Consider the following 27,477-nt stretch of genomic DNA (forward strand, 5'->3'; position numbering starts at 1 on the left):
CACACATTTAAGACAGTAGTTTCGTTCACGATGATTTTTAAAGGCAAGAAAATTAATTGAATTTAATTTCCATTAACTATTTATCGATATCAGCGCCTCCCTAAATCAAACTATCTTGCCACTTATTAGCTCTGGGTCTAGCAATTTATCGGGTGCGCTCAGAAAATTGCTTTTAGTATGACTCGAACTTAGTTAAGCGATGGGTTAATGCGCCCTTATATGTAAAATATGGGGGATGGTACACGTATTTTCGAATGTACCGATTGGGTGTGTGGTTTACGTACATGGTCATATCTTAAGTTTAAGTACTCGTCTACATATTGTGTATGATTTTTATTGTCTGTATTATTTTCTGGGAAAAGAAGTCATGTGTATCACACATTTTGATAATGTTCTGTAATAAATATTTCATGATTATACTTCATGCTTTTGTACTTTAAGGTTGGTATAATAACTATGATTAGAAATTAATTATCACTTGCTAAAACTTTGAAGGAAAATATCGTGAGGAAACCTGCATACCTGAAAGATAAAAATCTCAAAGGTTCGGGAAGTCTACCAATACGCACGTGGCCAGCGCGGTGGACTATGGCCTAATCCTACTCATTCTGAGAGGAGACCCGTGCCCAGCAGTGGGACAGTAATGGGTTGATGATGATAAAACTATGATAATTACTACATTGAATCACATTGCGAAGGTATTATTTTTGCTATTGAAATGCATAAACAATCATCATAATCATTATTATTTCTGTAGAATTTAGATATTATGACTTTTATATAGTGCCAATCTTTCAAAATCTACTAGATTTATTACAAGGTTGGCTAATGAAGATAACGTCAGATATCTTACAGAAAACTAATTAATAAAAATGAATAAATCTGATAGAATTGCCAACTATAAAACAGCCTTGTAATTGAAAAAAAGACTTCATTTTTATTAAACGTCACGTTTTCATTACAAACGATTAGAATTATTAAATATCTTGAAGCCAGTTCTAAAGATGATAAATTAATGGTGTGTTTGGATTCATTTGACGCGGGGAACGTGACTGGGTTTCGGCTGCGCTAACGAGCTAAGTTCGTGATATTCAATATTATAGATGACATCGCCAATAATATTAATGTTGGAAGAACTTTCGCCAACTTGGTGGAGGTCGTATGCGAAAAAAGCGCTTCCTTTGTGTATAAAAAAAATCGTATGCTCAGTATAGTTAGAGAAGTTATACTTCTTAAAAATAATTGTATGTAATTATATAGTAATACCAATTATCTTAAAAGAAACGTATTATTCTTGTATAAGTATTAGTAAAGTCTGCCAAAAACTTCAGCAAGTTTCACACACCATCAGACGTCAAGTTTTTATGGAGCATAAATGTTATGGAAAAAACAGTAATGCATCAAATAATAGCCATTAAAATAATTATTATGAAAATCCCCACTGCTTAAAATAAGGTCTTAGATGTCACTCCCACAATTTAGACCAATCCAATGACACCTATATAAAAAATCATTAAGTCATTTGGGCTAAAGGGCAGGCCAACGGATAGGGCATGTTTCGAAAAATATTTTCCTCCGCACTATGGTCCAAAACTCACCGTAGTTTTTTAGCAAATCGTATAAACTTTAATGTATTCAGTTTACAGTAGCCCATAGAATTACACAGTTTCATTCACACAACGCGATGCAATGACATAATTATTATCATCGTTTTACAAAAAAAAGTGATAAATAACGCCGGAGAAGACTATCTAGATTGCTCTTTGAATAAAATCTTTAGTCGGTACGATTTATGACGAGAGAAACACTATATATCAACATACATATTGTAGATACATATATAGATAAGGGATATTCACGCATAAGTTATAAACTCAAATGACCATAATAATATCTGTATCGAATTTCCTTTATAACGAGATTACAACCATAAACTTGTAATCCTCTCAATTTAATTGGACAAAAGGGTTCGATTAAGTACATATTACAAGTCCCAAGTTTGTACCCTAAACTTGTAGGGTTAACATATGGGTTGTAGTCTTATGTAGCCCATCGAGAGATACTTAATACAATCGTGTCTGTTTGATAAGGATCCACATAACTTCTTGTATATAATCGTAAGTTATGTCAATAGATAGGTTTGGTTAAATGTTGCGAAGTTACACTTCTTTAAAAAAAAATTATAGCGTTAGCGACAAAAACTGTTTGATGGCGTCACATGAAAACGACGGGATTGAAGGTTATTATTGGTTTACGTTGGTCTTTTTAAATATTGTTGTTATTTTTTTGGTGAAATGAAATAGTGATCGAGAGTGCAGCGTTGCATTTTAAGCTACAGTAATCGTGAATGCGGTCCACCTAATGGTAAGTGGCTAGTGCCGACCCTGGACATCTGTGATGAACTCTAGATAAGACTAGATTTCTACCTGGGGTCGGTCGCAGATGCGCCCCTACCCTTGAAAACTAAACTTGAACGCCTCAGAAAAGTATATCTTCCTTATTACAGCCTTCAAACCAGAACACAGCAGTGCTTAACACTGCTGTTATAAGGCAGAAATAATATACCAACTGTCTGCCTAACTTACCTCACTAACTTCAATTTCTCGAAATATATACACAAATATATTTACGAGTATAAAGAGAGGGAAATGAATTTTAATTCCTGACAAAAGTTTAATTCGAAAAAACATTCAAGCTCCCTTAGTTATCTGGAAACTTCTTATTCCGCCATTTAGAGCAAAAAACGCTTAAACTCCGGCCAAATCTGACGACATTCAACTGAATCTACTTTTTCCAAGTTAAATTTTGCGAAGGAATAAATTTTCATTAGGAGCTCACTTGATACCACTTAATAAATGGGGATAATTATCCCAACACGGCTCTCGAAGATAAGAGGTTGGAGGGAATTTTTGTTTAAGCCACCTTCGCGACACCGGCTTGAGCTACGATTATATTTACTAATTTAAATTTAAAGGTGGTAGAACCCTCCGTGGTTTGACTCCGGTGGCACCATCGCCACACCTATGTTTGTCTCATAACGGTAGTGTCACACGTTGGTGCGTTTCGCTTTGAAGGATGTGGTTAAGGAGACAGACGTTGTAAGTTAGTCCTGGGGAGAAGCCACGTATCTGTGGTCAACCTGATAAGGTTGTAATTCAACCTCAGATAAGATATTATCTGAGGTTGAATTTAGATGTCCATGGGCGGCACCAGCCATGGATTGCATCCTTATTGGTCGTTTGCTATACCGATATTATAAAAAAGACGGGCAGAGAGTCTGCTTCTACTGACAGACGGAATGCTTTAAGACACAAATGCGTATCTAGGATATAAATTCTGTCTTCCTAAATATAAGTAGTATTCGTAGGTTCGACTCTTGCGTAACGTAATTAGTGGTACTTCAACCGAAGACGATTAAAACGATGGATATCAGTTAGCTTACCCTTCCTCGCTATTAGTCAGCAAGGTACCCAATTACCCAGAAAAATGGTTGTTTATGTAACTGAACTGAAATATTGAACGAAAAGTCGCTCCGACTCTGACCTTTGAGTTTAATTGAAGATTAGGAGATTATCTCGTAAATGTTTAAGAAATAGAGGATAGATTTAAATACTTTGTTAATGCTATTACAGAAAATGTTCAGTTAAATAATTCTAAGTTAGTAAATTAGTAAAATATTTTTTTGATATAGGAGTAGGCGACGAGCATGCAGTTCACCTGATGGTAAGTGGCTATTGCCGCCCATGGACATGTGTGATCAACCTCAGATAAGATTAGATTGCTACCTGTCGACCACAGATGCGCCGCTACCCTTGAGCGCTAAGCTTTTAATTGCTTCGCAAAGGTATGTCACCGTTACCACACCCTTCAAACCATAACACATGAGCGCTTAACACTGTTATTAGGCAGACATATGCGTGCCGATGATTTCGCGATACCCACGAAGACTGATACAACTCCTTTTACGCTGATGAAATGATCCCTCCAACTCAAAATTTCTACAATTATGATAATCCAGGAAAAAGTGGCAAATGCAAAGGCTGAGTTATTGCCAGTAAATCATATTAAAATTCGAGTGAATCCAGCGGTGTTCGGGTAGATTAAACTATGGTCCTCCATATTTATGAGGTGAGAAAAGGTATGGAATAATTAGGGTAAGTTAAAACGGGGGAAAAATGTAAGAAATTAGGCGTGACGTATTTTAATTCAGCATCTGTTGGGATAGAATGTTCAGAAATATTCGACGTCTTTTTTATAATATTTTTTTTTTAATATCTTTTCTAGTAGCTTCATTGTAATAACTATTCTGGACTTATAAATTCGAATTCAAGATATACTGGCGTTCAATTATAATTCGATCACAGATATACTATGAGAACACTAACACTGAGAACTATGTTGGAACGCCTCAGAATACTGTACCTACAGAATACTGAATATAATATATGCTGTATTTTAAAACCAATCAGGCAGCTTTACTTCCAATTTTAAAAAGGGCTCAAGCATCATAATTTTTCTAAGTAGGTACCTTTGTTTTACGACCGTTATCACTAATCAATCCATCCAATGTTTTGCCTATCAAATATCATCATTTTAAAATATCTTGATATAATTATCAAAATGTGATATTTGGTAGGTAAAGAATGTGTAGTTTCAATATTTCCTATGAGTAACTTTTGGTGAACTGTCTGTCTCATAATTATTTGTTTAAAAAAAATCTTAAAATCTCACCATATTTGATTCTCCAAATCATTATATTTACCTCCTATACATTTATCGCTTCCAGATCTATCTCCTCGACTTGTTTATTGCTAATAATAGTTTTATACAGATAAGATCCTTACCTTCCACATCCAGCTTCACCTTCCTGATGATGGGCTTGTCCAGCGCCGCTGACGTCACGTTGCACATCAACTCGCCTCCAATCTCTGCTCGGGTGATCACCAACGGCAGCACGTGTTCCACCGTCGTCTTGTCTGTTATGGTTTGACCTGTAACAAGTGAATTAAGGTTAAAAATTTTTAAGTGATTCTATATCGTTATTCCAGTTACGCTTATATCTTTTTTTATAATATAGGAGTACCAGATAAGCAAGCAGTCCACCTGATGGTAAGTGGTCATTGCCAGCCATGGACATCTATAATCACCCCCAGATAGGATTAGATATTACTACCTTAGGTCAGCCTCAGATGCGTCGCTACTCCTGAGGGCTAAGCTGGAACTCCTGGGAAAAGTATGTCGCCCTTACCACACCCTTCAAAAAAGAACACAGCAGCGCTTAACACTGCTGTAATGAGGCATAAATAGGTGTGACGGTGATGCAGCCGGAGATGAACCACAAAGGGTTCTACCACCTTTGAAACTACTTCCAGGTAAACTGCAAACTAGATTTGTTTCTAAATTATAACACGTGATAATCAGAACCCTTCGAGGCGTCGGTCTGTTTAACGTTCAAACCTGGTATACATAGTAACTTGCTGTTTGGGTATAATTGAGTTCTAGTCTAGGCTTTGTCGCCTTTGCTTCCTAATAGAAATTTGGGCGGAGGTTCCAGGTTACAGGCGTAAGCGATTTATTACTTTAAAGTTATTTGTTTCGTTCTTTTTGTGGTGTAATTGTGAAACCATCATGTGTTTTTATAATCAAGTCACTTATGTTTTTTTAGCTTTGCTGTAGATCGAAGTATGTTAGTGATTTGGTACCATTAAATTCAAATAAAACAGAAATCTGGATGTAGTTGATTTCAAATATAAAACGTTTCATAAGGATTAAGTTGGAACCTCGGAAAGAACCTTTATTTAACTACGTCTTTTAAATCTCTACTATCAAGTAGTGTCATAATAATATGAGGCATTTTAGTCCTCGAGTGACAACTCATTGAAACTAAACCGACATATACAAGGAATTTGTTCATTTATAGTTAACCTAACCCTCTTCTGCCTTGGACCAAATGCTAGCAATTTCAAAGTTGTTGAGATTTCAGCGCTGACTAGAACTTAGGCAGAGTAGCGTTGGCCACGCAGTTATTATTGCACTTCCGTCTGCTTCACACTAAGGCTCTGGATTTATCGTCGGATTGATCTTCAGATCGGTATTTTGATAGTTCACTATAAATGAAACTTTAGGACCAGAAGTCGTCGAATAGTCCACTACGCTGGGCAAGTGCGTATTTGTAGACTTCATACCTTTGAGAACTTTGTTTTAAAAATCTCTCTGGTATGCAGATTTTCTCAAGATGTTTTCGTTCACAGCTAAAGCAAGTGATAAATAATTTTTAATATGCACATAACTCAAAAATCAGAGGCGTGTCGGGGATTAGAACCTCGGAACCGTCGATCGTGAAGCCAACATTTATATGCTAGGGTTTGTTTTTGTATTTTAAATAATCTAACTCTCATCTACCTTAGACCAAATGCTTCAAGTTGTTGAGATTTCAGCGCTGACTAGAACTTAGGCAGAGTAGCGTTAGCCACGCAGTTATTATTGCACTTCCGTCTGCTTCACACTAACGCTCTGGAATTATCGTCGGATCGATCTTCAGATCGGTCAGTCGATTCATTACATAGCGATCTTTGTGGCCAGAAGTAGCTTTATTTTTTTTTTATGAACATTAAGTAAATGCATTCAGTCCATATGATGGCAACTAATGACCATTTTATTCTGTCCCATTGCTGGGCTCTCTTGGCCAGCCTCTAAGATTGAGAATAATTCAGGCTTATTTTTTATACATATATTATAAAATAGGTGTGCCAAGGTTTACTCACAATATTTTATTTTCTTAATCCTCATAAGTATATAGAAAGCGTATCTTCAAAGGAATCTTCAGTAAAAACGAAAAATATCTAATCCTTCCAATTCAACTCATCTATGATTTCGATAAGTAGATTAAATATAAATCGGCCTTAAACTTTCGTGAGAGGGCTGAAAACTTTTAAAAAGCCCATTTCATGCAGCTTTTTGAATAAATTATTGGATTTAAAATGTTCATTTGAACTGTTGAAACTTGGGATTTTTCTTGCAACTAAACTTGCTACTCAGGGTGGAAAAGGATTTTCGACTGCTTCGCTGACTTTCTTCGGAAGGGCCGAGGGCGGGACGGGTTTATGTAACATGTCGATCGTAGAAAGAAAAAAATGTATGGCATTTTTTATTGGGTTTTGTAAAGTTGTGTAAAAGATTTGGAGACCTGTGAAGGAAATTTTGATTAGGAAAAGCAAAATTTCGTAAAGAAACTAAAAAAAATACAGGCTTAGTTTTCGCAGTCAATATCAACCTTTATTCAACTTGAACACCTTTTAGGTTTTAGTTAAAAAAATCGGTCTTCCTATCCTCAGATATCCTTACATACATAGTCCTCAGGAAATGCATCGCATCTATGTCGATCTTAGGGCATCCTCCTTATTTGTGTCGTTAGAGCTCAAAGTTTTGAAATTAAACCTTTGACGTATCGAAACAAGTGTCTTCTCTTGCTCGAACGGCTAAAACATCGCGGGGTTTTAAAAATCTAAAGAATATGTGAAGTCTAGACCAGTTTAAGGCCTGGTCCCTAACACTAATACAGAAATTGGCTTGTAATTTATAATAATTTATTTTTTATTTATTTTATATATAAAAATATAGTTTTTGAAATATATTTTAATAAGTTAATGTATTATATTATATTAATATCAGTATTATCGATACATAACGAGACTGCACACATCTCGCATAACGCCGATCTCGTCTGAAGCCCACCAATGGCGCGTACAATGTACATGCCTGGGAAATATGGTTCTGTTCAACTTACGCACAATATCACTTATAACACAATAAGGAAATGTGGGACAAGTTCATAGCCTATTTATGTCGGTGGGGAATACATTTCCAAAAATACTTTTGTAGTACTCGTCTACGCTCTAATTCATAAAATATTTTTATTCATTCATTTTATACACAATATATTCATTTTACATCAGAGGTTCTCAAACTTACTAAGACCCCCTTTTAGAATCAAATATATTTATCGCCAAATTTGCAACTACATGTTATAAATGGCGAACTACCTATATGGCGATTTTTGGGATCTGATTATTTACTTAAACTTTTAAATAGGACAAAAGTAAGAAAAAATATCTACTCAGTATGTAATAATTTGGTCTTGATAATGGTTCCAAATGTTTGAAAACACTTTAAATTTTTTAACCTCTCCTTCTTGTTTCGTCTACTTTGAGAAACACTGTTTTAGATCTACACGATTATTTGCATTTTCTATTTACTGTGCAATATCTGTCAATCTACCTATCCCTAAGGACTGAATACTTATGTGAGTGTAAAGTAGGTCTAAGTATCTATATTATATCCGTTACATGTATGTATATCTTTTCAACATATGATATTCATTCTTAAGTTACAAATGTTATGTTGAATACTTTTCTACGCGATTTCTTAAAGGTACAAAAAAACTTCTTGTTATTTCAATTTAATTGTCAATATCTTAAACTAATATACTTAAAACGGGCAAATCTATAGCCCAAGTGTTACTAAAACACTATCGAAAGTACGGAAATAAAATTACTTTTACCGACAGCTTTATAGAGCCTCTTAAATGTAATTTATGGGGGACGGTTAATCGCGCCTCAGCGTCAGGGACACGCGTAATTGTGAGTTGTGTTCCAACTAGTTTTTGTGTAATAGAAGTAGGGGGTCAGGGGGTCTGGACCCCCAAAACAAAGGTTTGGAAAAGTGTTCGAAAAGGTTGGGAAAGGTGGTCGAATTCTCAGTGGTTAGACTCCGGCCTCATAACAGCAGTGTTAAGCGCTGCTGTGTTCTGGTTTGAAGGGTGTGATAAGTGAGACATATTTTTACGAGGCGTTCCAGCTTAGTCCTCAGGGGTAGCGACGCGTCTGTGGCCGACCTCAGATAGCTATATTTAATCCTATCTGGGGTTGATAACAGATGTCCATGGGCAGCAGTAGCCACTTACCATCAGGTGGACTGCATGCTAAGCTACTCCTATATTATAAAAAGAAATGTGAAGTCTACCAATTCGCACTTGGCCAGCGTAGCTAACTATGGTCTAAGCCTCTCACGAGCTATCCGTGCCCAGCAGTAGGACAATATAAAAGAGCGTCCTTAAAAAGCAATTCGGTGCCAGATTCAGAATTTCAAATCTAGACACACAACGAAAGGTTTTCACACAAAGACACACGTCATACATATTTCATAAGTGTTCGGAGTGGAGGCGACATGTGGCAATTTTCACTTCAGTGACTTTTCTTAGGAGTTGAGAAACTAAACCCACGGGGCGGGACTAACGCGCAGGGTTCCGGGTTCGATACCAGACAGATCTAAATGATGAATTTAGGTTTTTGTTCTGGGTCTGGGTGTTTGTGTATTCCTCTATGTATGTGTCTATAGCACTCAAGGTACGAAATCCTAGTTTGGAGATGTGAATGTATAAAAGGGCTTATATTTTCAAAAAGTTCGAATGGGTCTACAAGAAAGATGATGGAAAATTGAAATTCTTTAAGTAATTCGTGACACAGTCGAAATTAGAGGTAACATTTTTAACAGTTTTTTTAAGTAATTAAATCATTGTATTTTTATCGATCTTTCATATTTTTTATAATATAGGAGTAGCAGACGAGCATGCTTTCCACCTGATGGTAAGTGACTACTGCCGCACAACGACATCTGTAATCAACCCCAGCTAGAATTAGATATTCCTACCTGAGGTCGCCACAGACACACCGCTACCCCTGAGGACTAAGCTGGAACGCCTCTTAAAAGTATGTCTCCCTTACCACGCCAAACCAGAACACAGCAGCGCTTAATACTGCTGTTATGAGGTAGAAATAGGCTTGGCGGTGGTGCCGCCGGAGTCGAACCACAAAGGGTTCTACCACCTTTTTTTTACCTACCTTGGTTTTACCTACCATGTACAAATTGTACATGTACCTATACTAATGTATACTAAACGAAACCGCGGGTTAAAGCTAGTATTATAGAAAAAAACATTAATATATCGTATTCCCAACATAAATATACAGCGTTCATACATATTTCATGAGTCGTGAAAGTGGGCGAACATTTCACGAATTTATCTCATTGACTTAGGTTTATAGTTCTTAGGAGTGCGAAACTGTGACGTCAGAAAACTGTTTTGGAAAAATGGATTTCAAAAATATTAACGTTGCTCTGTTTCAGGGTTTAAATGGAGTTAGAGTTATTTTAAGTTGTTATACTTTTTAGGGTTCCGTACCCAAAGGATAAAGATGGAACCCTATTACTAACTCTCCACTGTCTACGTGTGTCCGTAAATAAGTATGGGAGATGCCGTACAAGAAATCGCTATTTTCAGTGTTTTCTCTGTATATATTGAACCTCTTACACTTCTAATTTTCACAATGCATTTACTTCTACAGATGTTCTGTTTAAAACCAAACTTTTAAAAGTATATTTATTACGGTTCAAGACATAGAGTTTTGTGAAAGACAGACAGACTGACATACAGCGAAAGCTTAGTAATAGGGTTTCATTTTCACCCTTTGGGTACGGAACCCTAAAAATCAGGAAAGATTCGAGACATACATGAGACTCGAACCTTGATCCTTCGCGGGAGAACCCAAATCATACACTACTAAACTATTTCCAATCAACCACTAACTAACAAAAGTTTAATTCAATATCACCCTTAACCCTCATCCCCAAAACGTCACCCCGTCAGATCAGTAGCATTGTATTTATTTCAGTTAATCAAAAGGGTTGAAAATTCCTGAAAGGTTTGATCGGCGCTTAATCTGGGAAATAAACCGGTGTTACCATTTGTTTTAAGGATCGTGCAGTACTTTAGTCATTTATAGTTTAACTATTGACCCTTTAAGGGCAAAACACAGATAGCTCAGTAGTTGACGCGGCTCGGCTAAATCAAGGGGTCCGATATTCAAATTCCAGGCACGTTGATTTTTCAATGTTATAGGCGTATTAGAAATTATCACTTGGGTAACGGTGAAGGAAAATATTGTGAGGAAACCTGTAGAGGTAGAGAGGTCTCCTCTCAGGTAGAGATGTCTTTAGAAAAAGTTTACCTGGCCAGTGCTGTGGAGTATGGCCTAATACTCTTTTATAGAGAGGTCGCCCATACCCATCCCTGAGAATAATGATGAGCAGTCAGTAGATACAAAGAAACTGCTTTGATAAAGTATAAGTGGCAAGCGATCCTGACGTCCCTGACGACGTAGGGCAGTGATAGCCTAGTGGTTAAGAAACTCGGCCTCTCGATCGAGGGGTCCAAATTTCAAATTCCAGGCACACACCTCTAATTTTTCGACATTATGTGCGTATTACAAATTAATTACCACTTGCTAAAACAAATGGGGAAGGAAAACATCGTGAGGAAACTTGCATACCTGTTTGTTTAAAAAAAAATCTTAAAAGTATGTGAAGTCTACCAATACGCATTTGGCCAGCGCGGTGGACTACGGCCTGATCCTGATCCTGATTCATTCTGAGTGGAGACCCGTGCCCAGCAGTGGGACTGTATATTTTGATGACGTTATTTACGTATTTTGTTATAGAACTCATACAAAATTTCGCAACACGCAGTTCGTTTCCTAATTACCGGAATACGGACCGCATTCCCACAGGACCATTAAATATTACTCAGCGCCCCAAAGTATGAAATATGAATTACACAGTTATCACAATAAATTGTTTCGTTTTCAGTTTATTGGTGCTTGGTGCTCAGTGGCGCAGGTGTTTTGGAAACGATTTGTCGTGAAGTTAAATTTGATAGTTGGAACTCTTGTTCTGCCTAATCACAGGATAAAGCAGTTTTGTTTTCTGGCCTTAAAACCCCTCTCATTCTGAGAGCAGACCATTTTGAAGGTGGTGGAACCCTTTGTGGTTCGACTCCGGCGGCACCACCGCCACACCTATTTCTGCCTCATAACAGCAGCGTACAGCACTGCTGTGTTTAGGTTTGAAGAGTGTGGTAAGGAAGACATTATTTTCCGAGGCTATCCAGCTTAGTCCTCAGGGGTAGCGGCGCATCTGTGGCCGACCTCAGGTAGTAATCTAATCTTATTTGGGGTTCATTACAAATGTTCATGGGTGAACTGTATGCTCGTCTGTTACTCCTATATTCTATAAAAAGTCGGGTAAAATACTCTTCACCCATTATATTTCCTTTGTGTAGAAACAAAGTTTAATTTCTCCCACCATACATCATAGTGACGGCTCAGTGCCGGCGACGCTTCGGAATGAGACGTTTTAAACGAATGTTATATTTGTGACAGAACTGAATTGTGTTGAAACTTTCACCATTTCTACCTTAATACATAAGGGATGTGAAGCGAGCTAGCTTAAAAAGAGATTCCAAGTTCTAGATAGGTTTTTTTTAGAATATAGATCTAGTAAACAAGTATGCAGTCCGCCAGATGGTAAGTGACTACTGCCGCCCATGGATATCTGTGATCGACCTCAGATAAGATTCGATTCGTATCTGAGGTTGGGTAAAGATGCGTTGTTACCCTTGAGGTCTAAGTCGGAACGCCTCGGAAAAGTCTGTCTCCCTTACCACACCCTTCAAACCGGAACACAGCAGCGCTTAACACTGCTGTTCTTAGGTAGAAATAGGTGTGGCGGTGGTGCCGCCGGAGTCGAACCACAAAGGGTTCTACCACCTTCATACTTATCCGTTTCAACTTAGTACTCAGGGGTTGTGGCGTATCAGTGGCCGACCTAAGATTGGAATCTACTCTTATCTGGGGTTCATTACATTACATGGGCGACAGAAGCCACTTACCATCAGGTGCACTGCATGCTCGTCTGCTTCTACTATATTACATAAAAATATATTATTTTATCTTTCTATACAGCAGTGGAACTTCACCATGCCGATACCAAACAATAGCTAGATATATTTACAAATCGTTATCCAACCTTTATGTAAACTGAAGTTCGCTAACCTTGTTATCTTTGTCAAACTAAATAATGGTTTTGCGTTTAGAATTGGTATTCTTACTTTTTGGAAATGTAACGAACATGAAGTCCTTCTGATGGTAAGTCGGCTTACCATCAGTACGACTACAGCAGTAGTCTATCCTACATAATATCTATCGACCTTATTCTCATAGAATCCTATTTGAGGTCGATCATTCTGTTTTTACTACCAAAGACTTAATTGGAACGCCTCGTGCGTCTCTCGTGCCACACACTTGAAACCAAGTATGAGTTGTTACGTTTTTACAGAAATTACTGTTTTTGTATTTGTTTATGTATTTCCCGTACATATTTAATCAGTTCTGATACAGTCCGCTAAGGGCGCTGATTGGATTTTTTTTAAAGATGTGTGTTATGGAGTTTCTTTTGCCGCTTCTTCTCCATAACGAAACACCTTGTGAAGTGGTGATAGTTGTATTGACATTCAAAAAGTGCTCTGTAAAGAACCTATTTTGAATAAAAAAAATGATTTGATTTTTGATTTCAAATGTATGGGCAAATACGTAAACAAATACCAACACAGTCATTTATGTAAAAACGTAAAAGCTCATACTAATGGTACTGAACACTATTTATATAATAACAGCAGTATGAAGGGTTGATGTTGTACGTTTTGAAGGCTGTGGTAAGAGAAACATATTAATCCGGGGCCAGTTCTCAGAGGTAGAAACGAAACTTTTGCTAGCTTCAGATATGAATCTTATCATATATGTGGTTTATTACAGATGTTTATGGATGACAGTAGCCACTTATCATCAGGTGGATTGTATGCTCATTTGCTACACCTATAAAAGACAAACAATATTCGAGAAGTCTACTAACCACGCGGGATCCAGTAAAAAATCGAATCCCGGAGGATTGACCTTACACAATCCCGTAAATCCCGGGATTGATATATTACACGATTGCATACACTAACTGTTTTTATAACACAGAAATAGAAATATTACGCTCTAAGATATTGTCATAAAAACTCTAAAGTACGTCAACATCAACTTCTCTAACTAACTGAAGAATAAGCAAGCTCCGTCCAATTTGTATAAGTATCTGAACTCCGGTTCCAATAACAATTATTGTTGTCGGGAGTTATATTTACATATTGTTGGGAACTAGTCTTATTAGACTAGAAGTTTCTCTTCCAACGTAGGGTTCAACGTTACACTGATTGGACGGGAAATATTATGTGTAATAGATGGTATTTTTATAATAATACTAGCTGACCAGGCAAACGTTGTGTTGGCATATAAATAAAAAAATGTTAAGGGTGAACAAATAGTTGTTCATCACTTAGGGGTATGAAAAATAGATAGTAGCCGATTCTCAGACCTACTGAATATGCATATAAAATTTGGTGAAAATCGGTAAAGCCGTTTTGGAGGAGTATGGTAACTAACATTGTGACATGAGAATTTTATATACTAGCGAGCCATCATGCAGTAGCACTACCATGAGTTGGCATAGAAAAGCCACTATAGAAATTGTAAATAGAAAACTATTGTCATTTTGCTAGTGAATAACATAACTACCATCGTTACGGTATTTCTTGACAACGTCTGTCAAATTAATAACTCATGGGACCGAATTTGTATGGCAATAGATCATAATGACATTCGCTAGCGATTCGATTCGATAGGTTTTTTACGTTACGAGTGGCACACACTACGGAATTTGGTTCTACGAGTAACCACCAGAGGCGCTGTACAATTTTTCATACATTTATTTTACGCAGTCGCTAGCGAGTAATACTTTTGTAAACTCATGGTAGTGCTACAGTTCACCTTATAGTAAGTGGTTAAATTATTTTCTATGGAAATCTGTAACTAACTCCATATATATATGTTCTATGACGTCGCAGGTTACGAAGCGGCCACAAAACCGCTCTGACCTGCGGAGGAGTCCGGGTTCGATCCCCGGCAATAAATGTCAATCTAAATGATCAATTTAGATTTCTCTTTTAGGTCTGGATGTTTGTGTATTCGTATATGTATGTGTCCATGGCATCCACGACACAAGAAATCATACAAAAGGTTCCTAGGCATATGATGAAAAATTTTACCTTAAATTATTCAATGCTGGTGACACAGTGCATGCTAAAACACAGTGTGGAGCTATGAGTGTAGAAAGCGCGAGTGTACAAAGTATTCTACCTGAAACCGATCACATAGCACGGTTATCGCAAGAACTGTACCCTTACCATGAGTTTTTACGTTTCGATAAATATGACTGTTTTGGTATTTGTCGCCCCTAGCGAATTGTATCAGAACTATAGTGTCAGTAACGTAACATTAAATGTCTAAATTGACAAAATGGCGCTTTGTGTTTTGTCTCTCTTTCTTGCGAACATGTGAGGCAGACAAAATGACTTGAGCACTTACTTATTGTTACGTTTACTCAGTCTACTGAAGCAAACGGAACGGAATAATGGATTGAATAAATGTAACGTAAAATTGTGGGATGTTTTGAAAACTCATGGTAAGGGTACTGCTACATGCTAGAAATACTTGTGGCGGTTGCACCACCCAGGTCTAACTATACTAGCTCTACTATTAAAAATATTGACCAGAGTACGTTGTTGAAGATTTAAATGATTTTTATTCAGAAAAATAAAACATTAAATTGTTATTTATCGTAGCAATAAAAATTTAATGATTTATTTAATTGGGCGAACATTTAAAATAAAATATAAGGTGCAGAAGACATTTTCACCGATTTATATAGCCCTAACTGCCGTTATAAATTGACCGTGAAATAAAATGGTTGTATAACGAATATTAATTGAATTTTAATGAGTTTTAAGGCGTTTAAAGGTTTACGTCTGTTAGTATTGAAGATTGTAACGTTTTAATAAGTAAGGATTGTACATTTTTATTTTTTGTATGCGCACGTATTTTATGTGAGAGGAAAGGTTGCATTATCATCATCATCAACCCATTGTTGTCCCACTACTGGGCACGGGTCTCCTATCAGAAAGAAAAGGATTAGACCATTCATCACGCTGGACAAGTGCGTATTGGTAGACTTTACATACCTTTGAGAACTTTTTTTAAATTTTTTTAAGTATGCAGGTTTCCTCAGGATGTTTTCCTCGCCGTTTATACCTCAATCAGAGTTGGGCCTGGAATTTGAACTTCGGACCTTCCGATCAAGAGGTTGAATTTCTTAATCACTAGGCTTGCTTATTACAGACTACATAAACACACTGAAACTGATTATTCGGTATCTAATTACACCGAATATTAACCTTTGTTTAATTAGACCGACCTAATGATATGTAAATTTGTATTGAAGATAGGAATTGCAATATAGAAATAGCCTAGAATTTTCGGTTCAATGAACAGAAGGTTTAATTATCGCTGTCTAAAATTTATACGAAAGCTTCGTATTTGGTTTGTGTATGGACCATGGAGTATTGTATTCTATATAGAGTATTGTATTGTAGAGAACCTGTAAAAAGGTGCATAAGTGGAGTGTTTATATTTATTATCATCATTTGTAATTTCAAATTCATTTGTAATTAAGTGTGTATAATAACAAAGAAGGAACAATGCTATACAAGTTGGTACAACTCTTAATTAAATTTTGAAGGCACCATATCCACACTTAAGGAATTAGGTGTAATTAAATGACACTTTAATAGGGCATACAGAAGTGATAGCCTAGTGGTTAAGAAACTCGGCCTCAAAAAAAATAATAATCTCAAAGGTATGTGAAGTGTACCAATACGCACTTGGCCAGCGCGAGGGACTAAGGCCTAATCCTTCTCATTACGAGAGGAGACCCGTGTCCAGCAATGGGACGGTAATGGGTTGTTGACGATGATGATGAATAGGGCTACGGTATCCCCTGTCTGTCGTAAGAAGCGTCTAAACGGGGGCTCCCGGGTCGCGGGTGGTAAGAGTGGGAGCTCGAACCGCTAGGAAAGCGACAAATTTTATTCGAATTCATTCAGCGGTTCTGGAGTGACAAAAATCCATCCAAATAGTCGCATATTATAATAATAAGGAAGGTTATTTAAATGCTTGCGTCGCTGGGAATCGATCCCAAAACTGTGTGTGGTGACTGCACTTTAAGCAATTATTTGGCACAATTTACTATTACAGCTCATAGGCAAGCCATTTGCGGCGAAGTTGCCATGTGCCGTCTTAGAACAGGGAATTTACTATCGGTTGTGCGTGGCGATGTGGACGGCATCGTCTCAGGATATAGTGTTATGGCTTGTTGCGGCAACACTACGTTTTACGCAACGCCCAAGATGTTATTAGATGAAAAACATAAATGTTGGTTTGATTATGAGTTCAATTTTAACAACCTGGCTAAATGCAGTATTTATTTGTGATTATTTGTGGATTTTGATAAATTTAACACATATGTTGCTAGATGGTGCTAGAACCTCTTTGTGTTTCGATTTCAGTACAAGAACGCCACATCTATTTCTGCCTCTTAATAGCAGTGTTACATGCTGCTATGTTTCGCTTTGATGGGTGTGGCGAGGAAAACTTAATCGTATTTATTCGAGGAGTTCAAACTTAATCCTGAGGACTAACATAAGTGAAGCATTGCATCTGTGGCCGACCTTGGGTAGAATTTCAATTTTATCTGGGGTTGAGTACACATTACTAAGGGGCAGAAGTTACTATTTGCTAAGTGGACTGCATGATTTTTGTTACTCCTATATTACAAAAAACACAAGTATTTTAATACAAGACTTGGTCACGATATTATTAATATTGATTGATAACATCGACCCAATTGATCGGTGTAGCAAAATAGCTGATTGATTGATCATTGATTGATTAAATCATAAACTGACAGTGACTGTACACAGATTGGAAATTTCAGGACAAATTAAAACCAGTGAGTATTTCAGAGGATTTCATTAAAATTAATTAGAATCCTTAATGAAATTGCCAACACCCGCCACTTTCCGAACTATGTCCTGTGTTAAGCTTGTCACCGTACGGTTTAATTGGTTTCGGGTGTATTGTAGTTTTTGATATAGTTTTAATGGAATCTGAACTTTGAATACAAGTTGGAATTAGAAATTTGGTTGTTTACTTCGGGGTTTTAATATTACTATGTTTTTAAAGTAAATTTCTAATGGTATTTATATTAGTATTTTTTTCACTGTCGCCTATGGATATCTGTAATCAATCCCAGATTAGATTGCTATCTAGAAGATAAGAGTGCTACCTGAAGCACACCTGCGTTGCAACTTCTTAGAACTAAGTTGGAACGTCTTGGATAAGTTTGTCTCCCTAATACCCTTATGCCTTGTACCTTTAAACCAAAGCACAGTACCGCATCAAAAACAAAATACGGTACTGCAAACAGAAAAATGTTGAACTACCTGCACAATAATTAATATTTTTGGTTTAACTGTATACTAACATTTTCAGGAATAACAAAAAAACTTCATTCATTAATGAAACAGACACAAACAAAACTTTACAAACAAACATAAAAAATGAAAAACAATAAACAAAAACATAAAACAGAAACAACAAAGTTACGAACGAACTTTCCGTCCTCAAAATCAATATCACGGAAAAGTATCAACATTTTAATCTGAAATCCTTTGGAGAGCAAATACAAGGAAATGCTAGAACTTATCCTAACATAGCTTTTGACCTGGATTCCGACTGCGCTACCGATACTGTGCTTAGTTTTATATTGATCGGTAGGGATGTCAGAAGTGAAAAACAAAACCGATATCGAGGAAAAATAATTCGCCAAGTACGAGTCGAATTCGCACATGGAGGCTTCCGTAACACAGAATGTTTATTATTTTTTACTTATTTTTATTCATTTTTTTATTTTTAATAATATTTAATGACATCAGACAACAATAGATGGCGTTAGGGTCATGATGAATGATACGTAAATTTTCAGCAATACTTAGTTACGAGTATATTACACAAAAATAGATGGCGTTGGGGTGATGATCAATGATACGCAAACAACGTGTAATAAAATTAAAATAACTATATTAAAATATGTTTTATGGTTCTTATTTGTATTTATTATAATAACAGTTATAATAGTAAACGGATTGTAAAAATTTCAACCATGTCCCTAGTATGGTTTAACAGTTAGATCGAAAAATACCGGTTTGTTGTATGGAGACCCCCTTTAATAATCACTTTATTTTATTTTTAGTATTTGTTGTAATAGCGGCCACCGTTATGCATCCTTTGTAAAATTTTCATGTGTCTAACTATTACGGTTCCGAAGATATAGTCCTGTGACAGACGGACAAACCGACAGACAGCGAAGTCTTAGTAATAGGGTTCCGTTTTTACCCTTTGGATACGGAAACTGAAATATCGATGATAATGATAATCGGTAAAATTTACAAAATATTTGATGGTTATAAAATAATGATGTATTAAGTTCAATCCAAGTCCATAATATCAATAGGTTTTTATACAATATCCTTTCTATTTATTAGGCAATATTACAAAAATATAGTCGTACAGAATTACTGCTGGATGGTTATTTGATGTATGTCGTCGTGAAATGTGAATTTAGAATTAGAATAAAGTAAACAATTCACGACATTGAAGTTGTTAGAGGCTAGATGAGAAAGTACCGAACACACACACACAAAGACACTCGACGCAACGCAAACAAAACATAGACAATAAGGTTTTTTGTCCGTTCATACCTATCTTATACGGTTTTGGATACTAATGACTTTAGTTACATAATATAAGAAATATCGTTTTTTATACAACTTTCGATATTGAATATTTCGTATCGATATATCTGATCAAAATATACCGGCCAAAAGAATCGATATACAGAATTAAAAATATCGATAGATCGATACTTTTTCACATCCCTATTGTTCGGATTTAAAACAGAAAATTGTATTATTTTACAGTAAGATAGAATCAGTGTGGTTCAACTGTAATACCACCGCCATACCTATTTCTGTCTCATAACAGCAATGTTAAACGCTGCTGTGTTCTGCTTTGAAGGGTGTGGTAAGGAAGTCATACTTATCCGAGGTGTTTCAATCTAGTCCTCTGGAGTAGCTATGCAGCTGTGGCCGACCACAGGTTGAAATAACTAATCCTCACAAGATTGATTACAGATGTCCATGGGCGGCAGTAGCCACATACCATCAGGTGGACTGCATGCTCGTCTGCCACTTATAATCATATATAATATTCTCGTGTCACAATGTTAGTTACTGTACTCCTCCGAAACGGCTTTACCGATTATCACCAAATTTTATATGCATATTCAGTAGGTCTGAGAATCGGCTACTATCTATTTTTCATACCCCTAAGTAATAGGGTTTATTCACTCTTAACATTTATTTATATGACAACACAACGCTTGCCGGGTCAGCTAGTAATTATATAAAAAAAACATTTACTTGTGCTACAATCAACCGTTCCCTGGTTTAACGTTCCATCCATTAATTGACAAATATATTCGTTAATTCATAACTTAATTGAATAAAATATTTATTACAAATATCTTTGTCAACAACATAACAGAAGTACGAACATGTTTTAATTAAAACCCGAGACAGACGAAATAGAGTTTAGAGTTGAAAGGTGGTAAATTAGTTTGCTTGAATTTGTATATTGACGGTAAATATTTTGAAGGTTAAAATTTGCAAGTTTGTGACATTGCAATTTTGTTTTTATTCATATCAGTTTATATGTATGTGCATAGATTGTCTATTACTTAATATAAAGGGAAATATGAGACGAATATAATGATACCTTAAATGTCGAAATATATCTAACCGTTTAGAAGATCAGAGGGTATAAAGAAATGAAGCAAAAAAACAAAGAAACATACTCAGGTTTAAAAGGGGAACTTTTCAATTTGACTGTATTTTTTATTTTATTTGGATTCATTTATTCCGTCACGTTTCATTTCATTCCGTTACGTTTCATTTCATCTCGTCTCATTCCATTATATTTCATATTATTTCGTTTCATTTACTTTCATTTCACTTCATTTCAAAAGTCAAATCCGATCAATATTTGTTAGCACGTTACACTCCTTAACCTATCCAAAACACTATCGAAACATAAAAGTAGCATAGCATAGCATAGCATAGTGTAAAACTTAAAACATAGCGATAGTTCGGAAATAGCGGAAAACGAATAGGTTTAGTGCGCAACGGGGACGCTTCAGACTGTTTGTGGAGTCAATAGAATCGTTTGGATCACGTGAGTTGTGGATAGTTTAACTTTTAAAACGCTTTCTATACTCACACCCTTCACTAGGGAGTCCTGTGTCGTGGGTGTCATGATCACACACAAACACTTAGACCCCGAACATACATCTAAATTGATCATTTAGATATCTGTCAGGCCAGGTATTGAACCTAGAACCTTCTGTGCGTCAGATCAGTATGGTGACCGCACCGCCACGCGGGACGTCAATGTGCCCATTTGGATTTTTTTAAATTAGAAGTAGCAACTTGATGGTAAGTGGGTACTTGTACGTATCAAAGATCATCCCCATATAGCAACACCGCATTGTATTGTCCTAATTGAGGTCGGACAGTGTTTCTACCCCTGAGGACTAAGTTGAATTGCCTCGGAAAAGACCGTTTTATTCACCACACTCAAGCCATAACATAGCAGCGCTTAACATTGTTGTTATTAGGCAGAAATAGGATATGGTGTAGAACCGTAAAGAGTTCTACCACTTTTAAAGAGTTTTACCATCACTGTACTGTGACAGAACGCTCCTTCACTAGTTTAATTATTACCATTTTAACTTTCAGTTCCAGGAATGACAATGATTTAATACTTTGGTGGCAGGAATGAAAGCCACGTTACGCAAGTTACGCAACGGTTTCAAGGTATTTGTCCTGACAGCCCAGTGGTTCCCAAACTACAAAAGTAAATGTCCATGTTACTCAAAATGGGCTTTTCGAGTGTTTGTTTTTTGTGTGCAAAAGTATTAGAGTTTTGGTAAAAGAAGATCTCCCCCCAGGCTAGGTGATACTGCCCGGGGGCGGCCATGCTCTGAGTCTCAGTTCGGAGCAAACTCGTGGCGCCATCTCTAGACGAGTAGCGGGAAGTCGTAGGGGTTATTTTATCACAATTACTAGCGTGTATCCGTGATTTATTTTACGTTGACTCAGGTTTGGGATAATAAGTAGTTAATTGACAATGTTAATTGACAACTGATAATGCTTTGTCTATGGAATTTAATTTATTAATAATTAAATTTTACACCAATATATTCAGCCGTTTTTGCGCGAATGAACTACAAACATCCAAACATACAAATTTTCACATTTATAATATAAGATATTTTTTAATAATTTTCAATGGGCATTACTTTCTTTTTATTTTGAAAATTATAATGCTTAATGATATTTTACGTATTAATCGCTTATGAATCAAATGACTAGTTACTTTGAAAACCCACAAACATTTAAACAAATAACATATTAATATTTTTGCAGTATAAATTGGAAGCCCTGCAGAAAATACTATTTTAAAAGAGAGCTATTGACATGGACAGGGATGAAAACCGACGCACGTCACGAGGAGTTATTTGTTGTGACAGCTCAGCGGTTCTCAAAGTGCGGGGATGAATTTTGAAACTACTTTGAAATAAAATATTATGTTTTAATTAGCATTTAAGGTAATGGCGTTATTTTATTGCGGTTTTTAAGAATCACAATTTTTGAAGCTTGTAAACTTATTGTTTATAAGATATGAAAACTAAATGTTAAAAAATATGGTTCTGGATATCTCAGAAACGGCTGATAATCCAATATTTCATTAAGTCTATCTTTGGTTACTTAGAATTTACGTTTAGTCTTATCTTATAAATCTTTAGTATTCCGCTAAACAATCCAAAACCTTAAGTGCGTATAGATTCATACTAAATATAGGTTTGTTCTTTACTATAATTAATTAATCACATTACCAGCTTTTGTAACAGTTTATCAAGCTACAAGTTACAAGTAATAAAATAAGTAAAATAATCTTTAAAATTACAACTTAAAATTAAAGTTGAAAAGAATGATATTGTCATTGTATTGATTTGAACTTATTAAAACTGTAATCATAATGTATTTTTTATTTTATAGAAACTATGACGATACTAAGTTAAGTTAAATTTAAGCTAATATGTGTTACATTGCAATGCCCTAGCAGGGTGTATGCGTGTCCGATCTTATCATATATTGTATGCTCGAAAAACGTGTACACTTTGAGCACCACATGCCACGATAGACAGATGGACAGCGGTCCGCATCGCTCAATCGCTCGAGCCTCTGATTAAATTCACCGGACAGGTCGACGTTACAGGGTTTGTGCACTTTCAATACTCTTCACTGTAAATAAAGGCCGAGTTTTTCAAAAATAGAACAGGAAATAGACTTCCGGTCTTGTGTTTCGATATTTTAGTCTAACAAGCACAGGTATTCGTTACGGTATACGTTAATTTGAAATAGATATGTAAGTAAAGAATATATTTACATGAGTATACTTTTTTTTTTAATAATATGAGAGTAGCAGACAGACATAAAATTTACCTGATGGTAAGTGGCTACTGCCGTCCATGGACATTTGTAATTAACCCTGGATAATTCCCATCTGTGATCGGCCCTACCAGATGCCGCCACCAGAGGCTGCCAGAGACCAAACGCGCTACCCCTGAGGAATAAGCTGGTATGCCTCAGAAAAGTATGTCTCTCTTACGTATGTATGTTTAAAACGGATCACATCAGCGTTTAATACTGCTGTTATTAGGCAGAAATTGGCGTTTCGGTGGTGAAGTCGGAGTTGAACTTCATAGGTAGAACCCTACCACCTTTAGACTGTAACTTCAGAACTAATTTTGAACACCTTATCATATATAATAATAATAATAATAATACGTTTATTTCAGACGTTGGTACATCCATATGTCGTTAGTGTGTTAGTAACAATTGTACTTATATTATGTTAGTATTGTTAGTTATTATATTTCTCTTACATACCAATTTTTTACATTTATCTTAGACCAATGGCTATCTCCATACAGTGCCTTTGAATGGAGCAGTCCGGTCTAGCGGCAATCATCTTTAAGATGCTGTTGGGGCTGTTACGCAAGCGATGTAAATTGGACGCCGCCCTCTTACGCATAATTGCATGGAATCCGTCCGTGCGTGAGTTGGCAAACACATTTGAGGCGCTACAGCGCCACGGCAGCCCCAGCAACATCCTAAAGATGTTGTTATACTGCACGCGCAGGGCGTTGTAGGCCCGACAAGAATACGTCACCCACAGTCCCCCGGTGTAGAAGGATTGGCAAAATGCCTTAAATAGGGTTACCTTTACGTCTGCGGTACACCGAGCGAATCTGCGGGCAAGCATATTGCCCCTGACTGACAACGCCCTACGTTCCCTCTCAATATCATCATCATCTTTTAGACTGCTGGTGACAATGTGGCCCAGGTATTTAAATCTCTCTACTAATTTTAAAGCCTCTCCATTAAGATATACAGGCGGTACACGGCGCAGCCCCTGTCTGGGTGCTTTAAATGCAAGAATTTCACTCTTTTTGGAGTTGTACTTTAGGCCGTGTATCTCCGCATATGCCTCGCAGATCGACAAGAGTTTCCTAAGCCCAGCTATCGAGGGACTAAGCAACACCATGTCGTCCGCGTAGCTAATATTGTTGACACATACATCATCAATGTGGCAGCCGACATGTGTGCTACTCAGTCGCTCGACGAGCTGGTTTACATATAGATTAAATAGAAGGGGTGAACTCAACCCACCCTGCCTAATGCCGCATTCCAACCTGTACTCATCCGACAAAGCACCAGCCCACCTTACTTGATTTTTCTGGTTATCATACCAATATTTAAGAAGGAAGATGTATTCAGGCGGCACACCTACATCCCCCAACTTCCTCCATAATACATTATAAACGACTAAATCGAATGCCCTAGAAAGGTCAAGGAAACATGCGTATACCGAAGTTTTCCTTGCGGTGTAGTACTTGACAGTGTGTTTCAAACTAAGAATGGCGCTCTCGGTTGATACACCCGGTTTAAATCCAAATTGCGCATCATTTATATTAATGAACTTATTGAGATAACCATATATTACTGGTAAATATTATTAAAAGAGTGTTATAAATAATCTGCATTTGAAAGCCCAAAAGGGGACATAAAGCCGGACACAATTCCAGGTGTCCATGTTAACCGCCATGTTATACAATACAAAGAACTCAAAAATAAGTTAAAATATTCAAACAGAAGCAGACTACCACAGAATACATCAAATCCTATTTCATCATGGATCCGTCGTTCAAAAAAGTTTCACCTGAATAGCCAATCGTTATCCACTACAAACCTTCTATTTGCATTTCGTTACTCTATTCCAGTGTTTCTCAATTATTGTGACCCCCCAAGCGGTAAAAATAAGGACAAAATTTACATGACCCCCTTAACTCCTTCGGGTTTTATACTTGTATTCCTCAATGTTTGTATGTTGACATAATGCTAAGTTTTCTTTGTATAAATACAATTTTAGTATAAAGCATAAAATGTCCACGTATATTCCGTAATAGATAAGCTATAAACAAAAATCTATTTAGGAATGTCTAAAATATGATATTTGATAAAGCTGCGTTTTAATCACGAATCTTATGACTTCATCAGACATCTTATGATACCGATTTTTACATAATGCCAATTATTTTTATTGTCATATATAAACCTTATAGAAATAGAATTACAATGTACCCTTACTTTACGCCGAACCAAAGCGAAAACTGATGATAGGAAAAATGCTTTAATGTAAAAAAACTCGAGGGGGTCGGGTATGGGCCCACGATTTGAGAACCAGTGCCCAATGCACATGGCTCGCGGTTCTCCACTCCACGATTTTCATGGCGTACTGCTTTTTTATTTTGTAAAGTAAACTGGGAGGAAACTCGATTGAGCTTTCATTGTGCTGTCCATAGATTCATATCATAGATACGCTTTGAATTCTTGTATTCGATTTAGAGAAATGATGTCGATAAATAAAGCATTTCAAAGCTTTTAAATTTGTGTAAAATTATAGATTCTATTTTTAAAAGCCTGTAAAAAGAGCTGAATGAGTTATTTTGGAAACAATATTCACATTATTTGAAATTCATAAATCACAGAGCAAATCATTATCATTAACATGTAATATTTATTATACGAGTATAATTATTACTATACCACGGCTGGGCACGGGTCTCCTCACAGAGTGAGAAGGATTTAAGGATTTTAAGTCATAATCCAGTTTTGGACAAAAATGAGATTTGTATCGTTTAGTCCGCGTAAAACTGCTAGTCCGCTCTGAATATAGAAATGAATCGCGTCGCCATAGTCAATTATATGACTACATCCGCTCGGAACAACTTCAGAGCGGACTCACACACTTATAGGGATTTTTTTAAGAATTCTCATGCGTTAATATTTCCTCAAGATGTTTTATTTACATTTAAAGCAAGAGACAATTAATTTCTTAAACGCACATAACTTTAACTCATATCCTGTATAGGGGGACAGTAATAGGTTATAATAATGATAATAATAATAATGGATTAACGACATTTAAATTCTTAATACACTTATTTTCAAAAACCTTTTGAGAATTTGCAAAACTCTAACACAACTCTTCTCACTACGGTGTAAAAAAATTAATAAGGGTAGGTGGCGCAGAACACCCCTAAACTTCCACAAAAGCTCCACGAATGGAACTTTCGTCAAAGCGACACTTTACTTCAGCTTCAAAGCACGATCTGCATTTTAGTAACACCCTGTATAAACTGCTTAAATTTCATCACTTTGCACACCCTGTATGTAGAAACTAATTTTGTCATACGGCCGTAGACGTACTACTTTGAGCATCGCTGATCGCTATTTTAGAAATTATTACTCACTAAATGGGGAAGTAATAATTGCGGTGGTTGAAACTTGGTCTCTTAGTCGGGAGACCGAGGTTCAAATCCCAGGCTGATCGAATCCAGGGGAAGCCACCAGTCATCATCATCAACATTACTGTCCCACTGCTGGGCACGGGTCTCCCTTCAGAATGAGAAGGATTAGACCATAATCCACCGCGCTGGCCAAGTGCGTATTGGAAGACTTCACATACCTTAAAAAACTTTTTCTTTTAAGAATACTCCGGTATGCAGGTTTTCTCACGATGTTTTCCTTCACACTTTTATCAAGTGATAATTAACAAATACGCACATAACTTTGAAAACCTTATGGGTGCGTGGGATTTGAACCTCGGACCCCACGATTACCGACCAAAGCCGCGAGTGAAAGCTAGTAATTCATAATTTTTACTAACTAATATTTTATCTAGTTTTTTTATGAAAGCCATAGTTTAAAGTTTTGAACTCCTTAAGTGTGAATATTCGAGTAAAGCCACTTCACCAGCTACATCCCTTACAATTTCATTTCATTCTCAGCTACCAGGCATTTTATTTAGCCCAACGTCTCTATAACTTTACGATTCTTTGATATAC

General features: G+C 36.5%; 1 protein-coding gene across 13 annotated transcripts in view; it reads right to left on the minus strand.

Annotated features, from left to right (window-relative positions):
* The window catches only part of nrm (neuromusculin), a 524,966-nt gene that overhangs the window by 61,372 nt on the left and 436,117 nt on the right, over window positions 1-27,477 (minus strand). For all 13 annotated transcript variants that reach the window (XR_012102726.1, XR_012102724.1, XR_012102727.1 and 10 more), the window contains exon 7: window positions 4,845-4,991. Coding sequence is in view for 9 of the 13 variants with exons in the window: in XM_073077935.1 (XP_072934036.1) it covers window positions 4,845-4,991 (147 nt within the window). In the remaining 4 variants the exon portion in view is untranslated. The remainder of the gene's footprint in view (window positions 1-4,844; window positions 4,992-27,477) is intronic.

Source organism: Epargyreus clarus, unplaced genomic scaffold, assembly GCF_041222505.1.
Source record: "Epargyreus clarus isolate Ecla_fem2 unplaced genomic scaffold, WU_Ecla_fem_2.2 ptg000011l, whole genome shotgun sequence".
Lineage (NCBI taxonomy): Eukaryota > Metazoa > Arthropoda > Insecta > Lepidoptera > Hesperiidae > Epargyreus > Epargyreus clarus.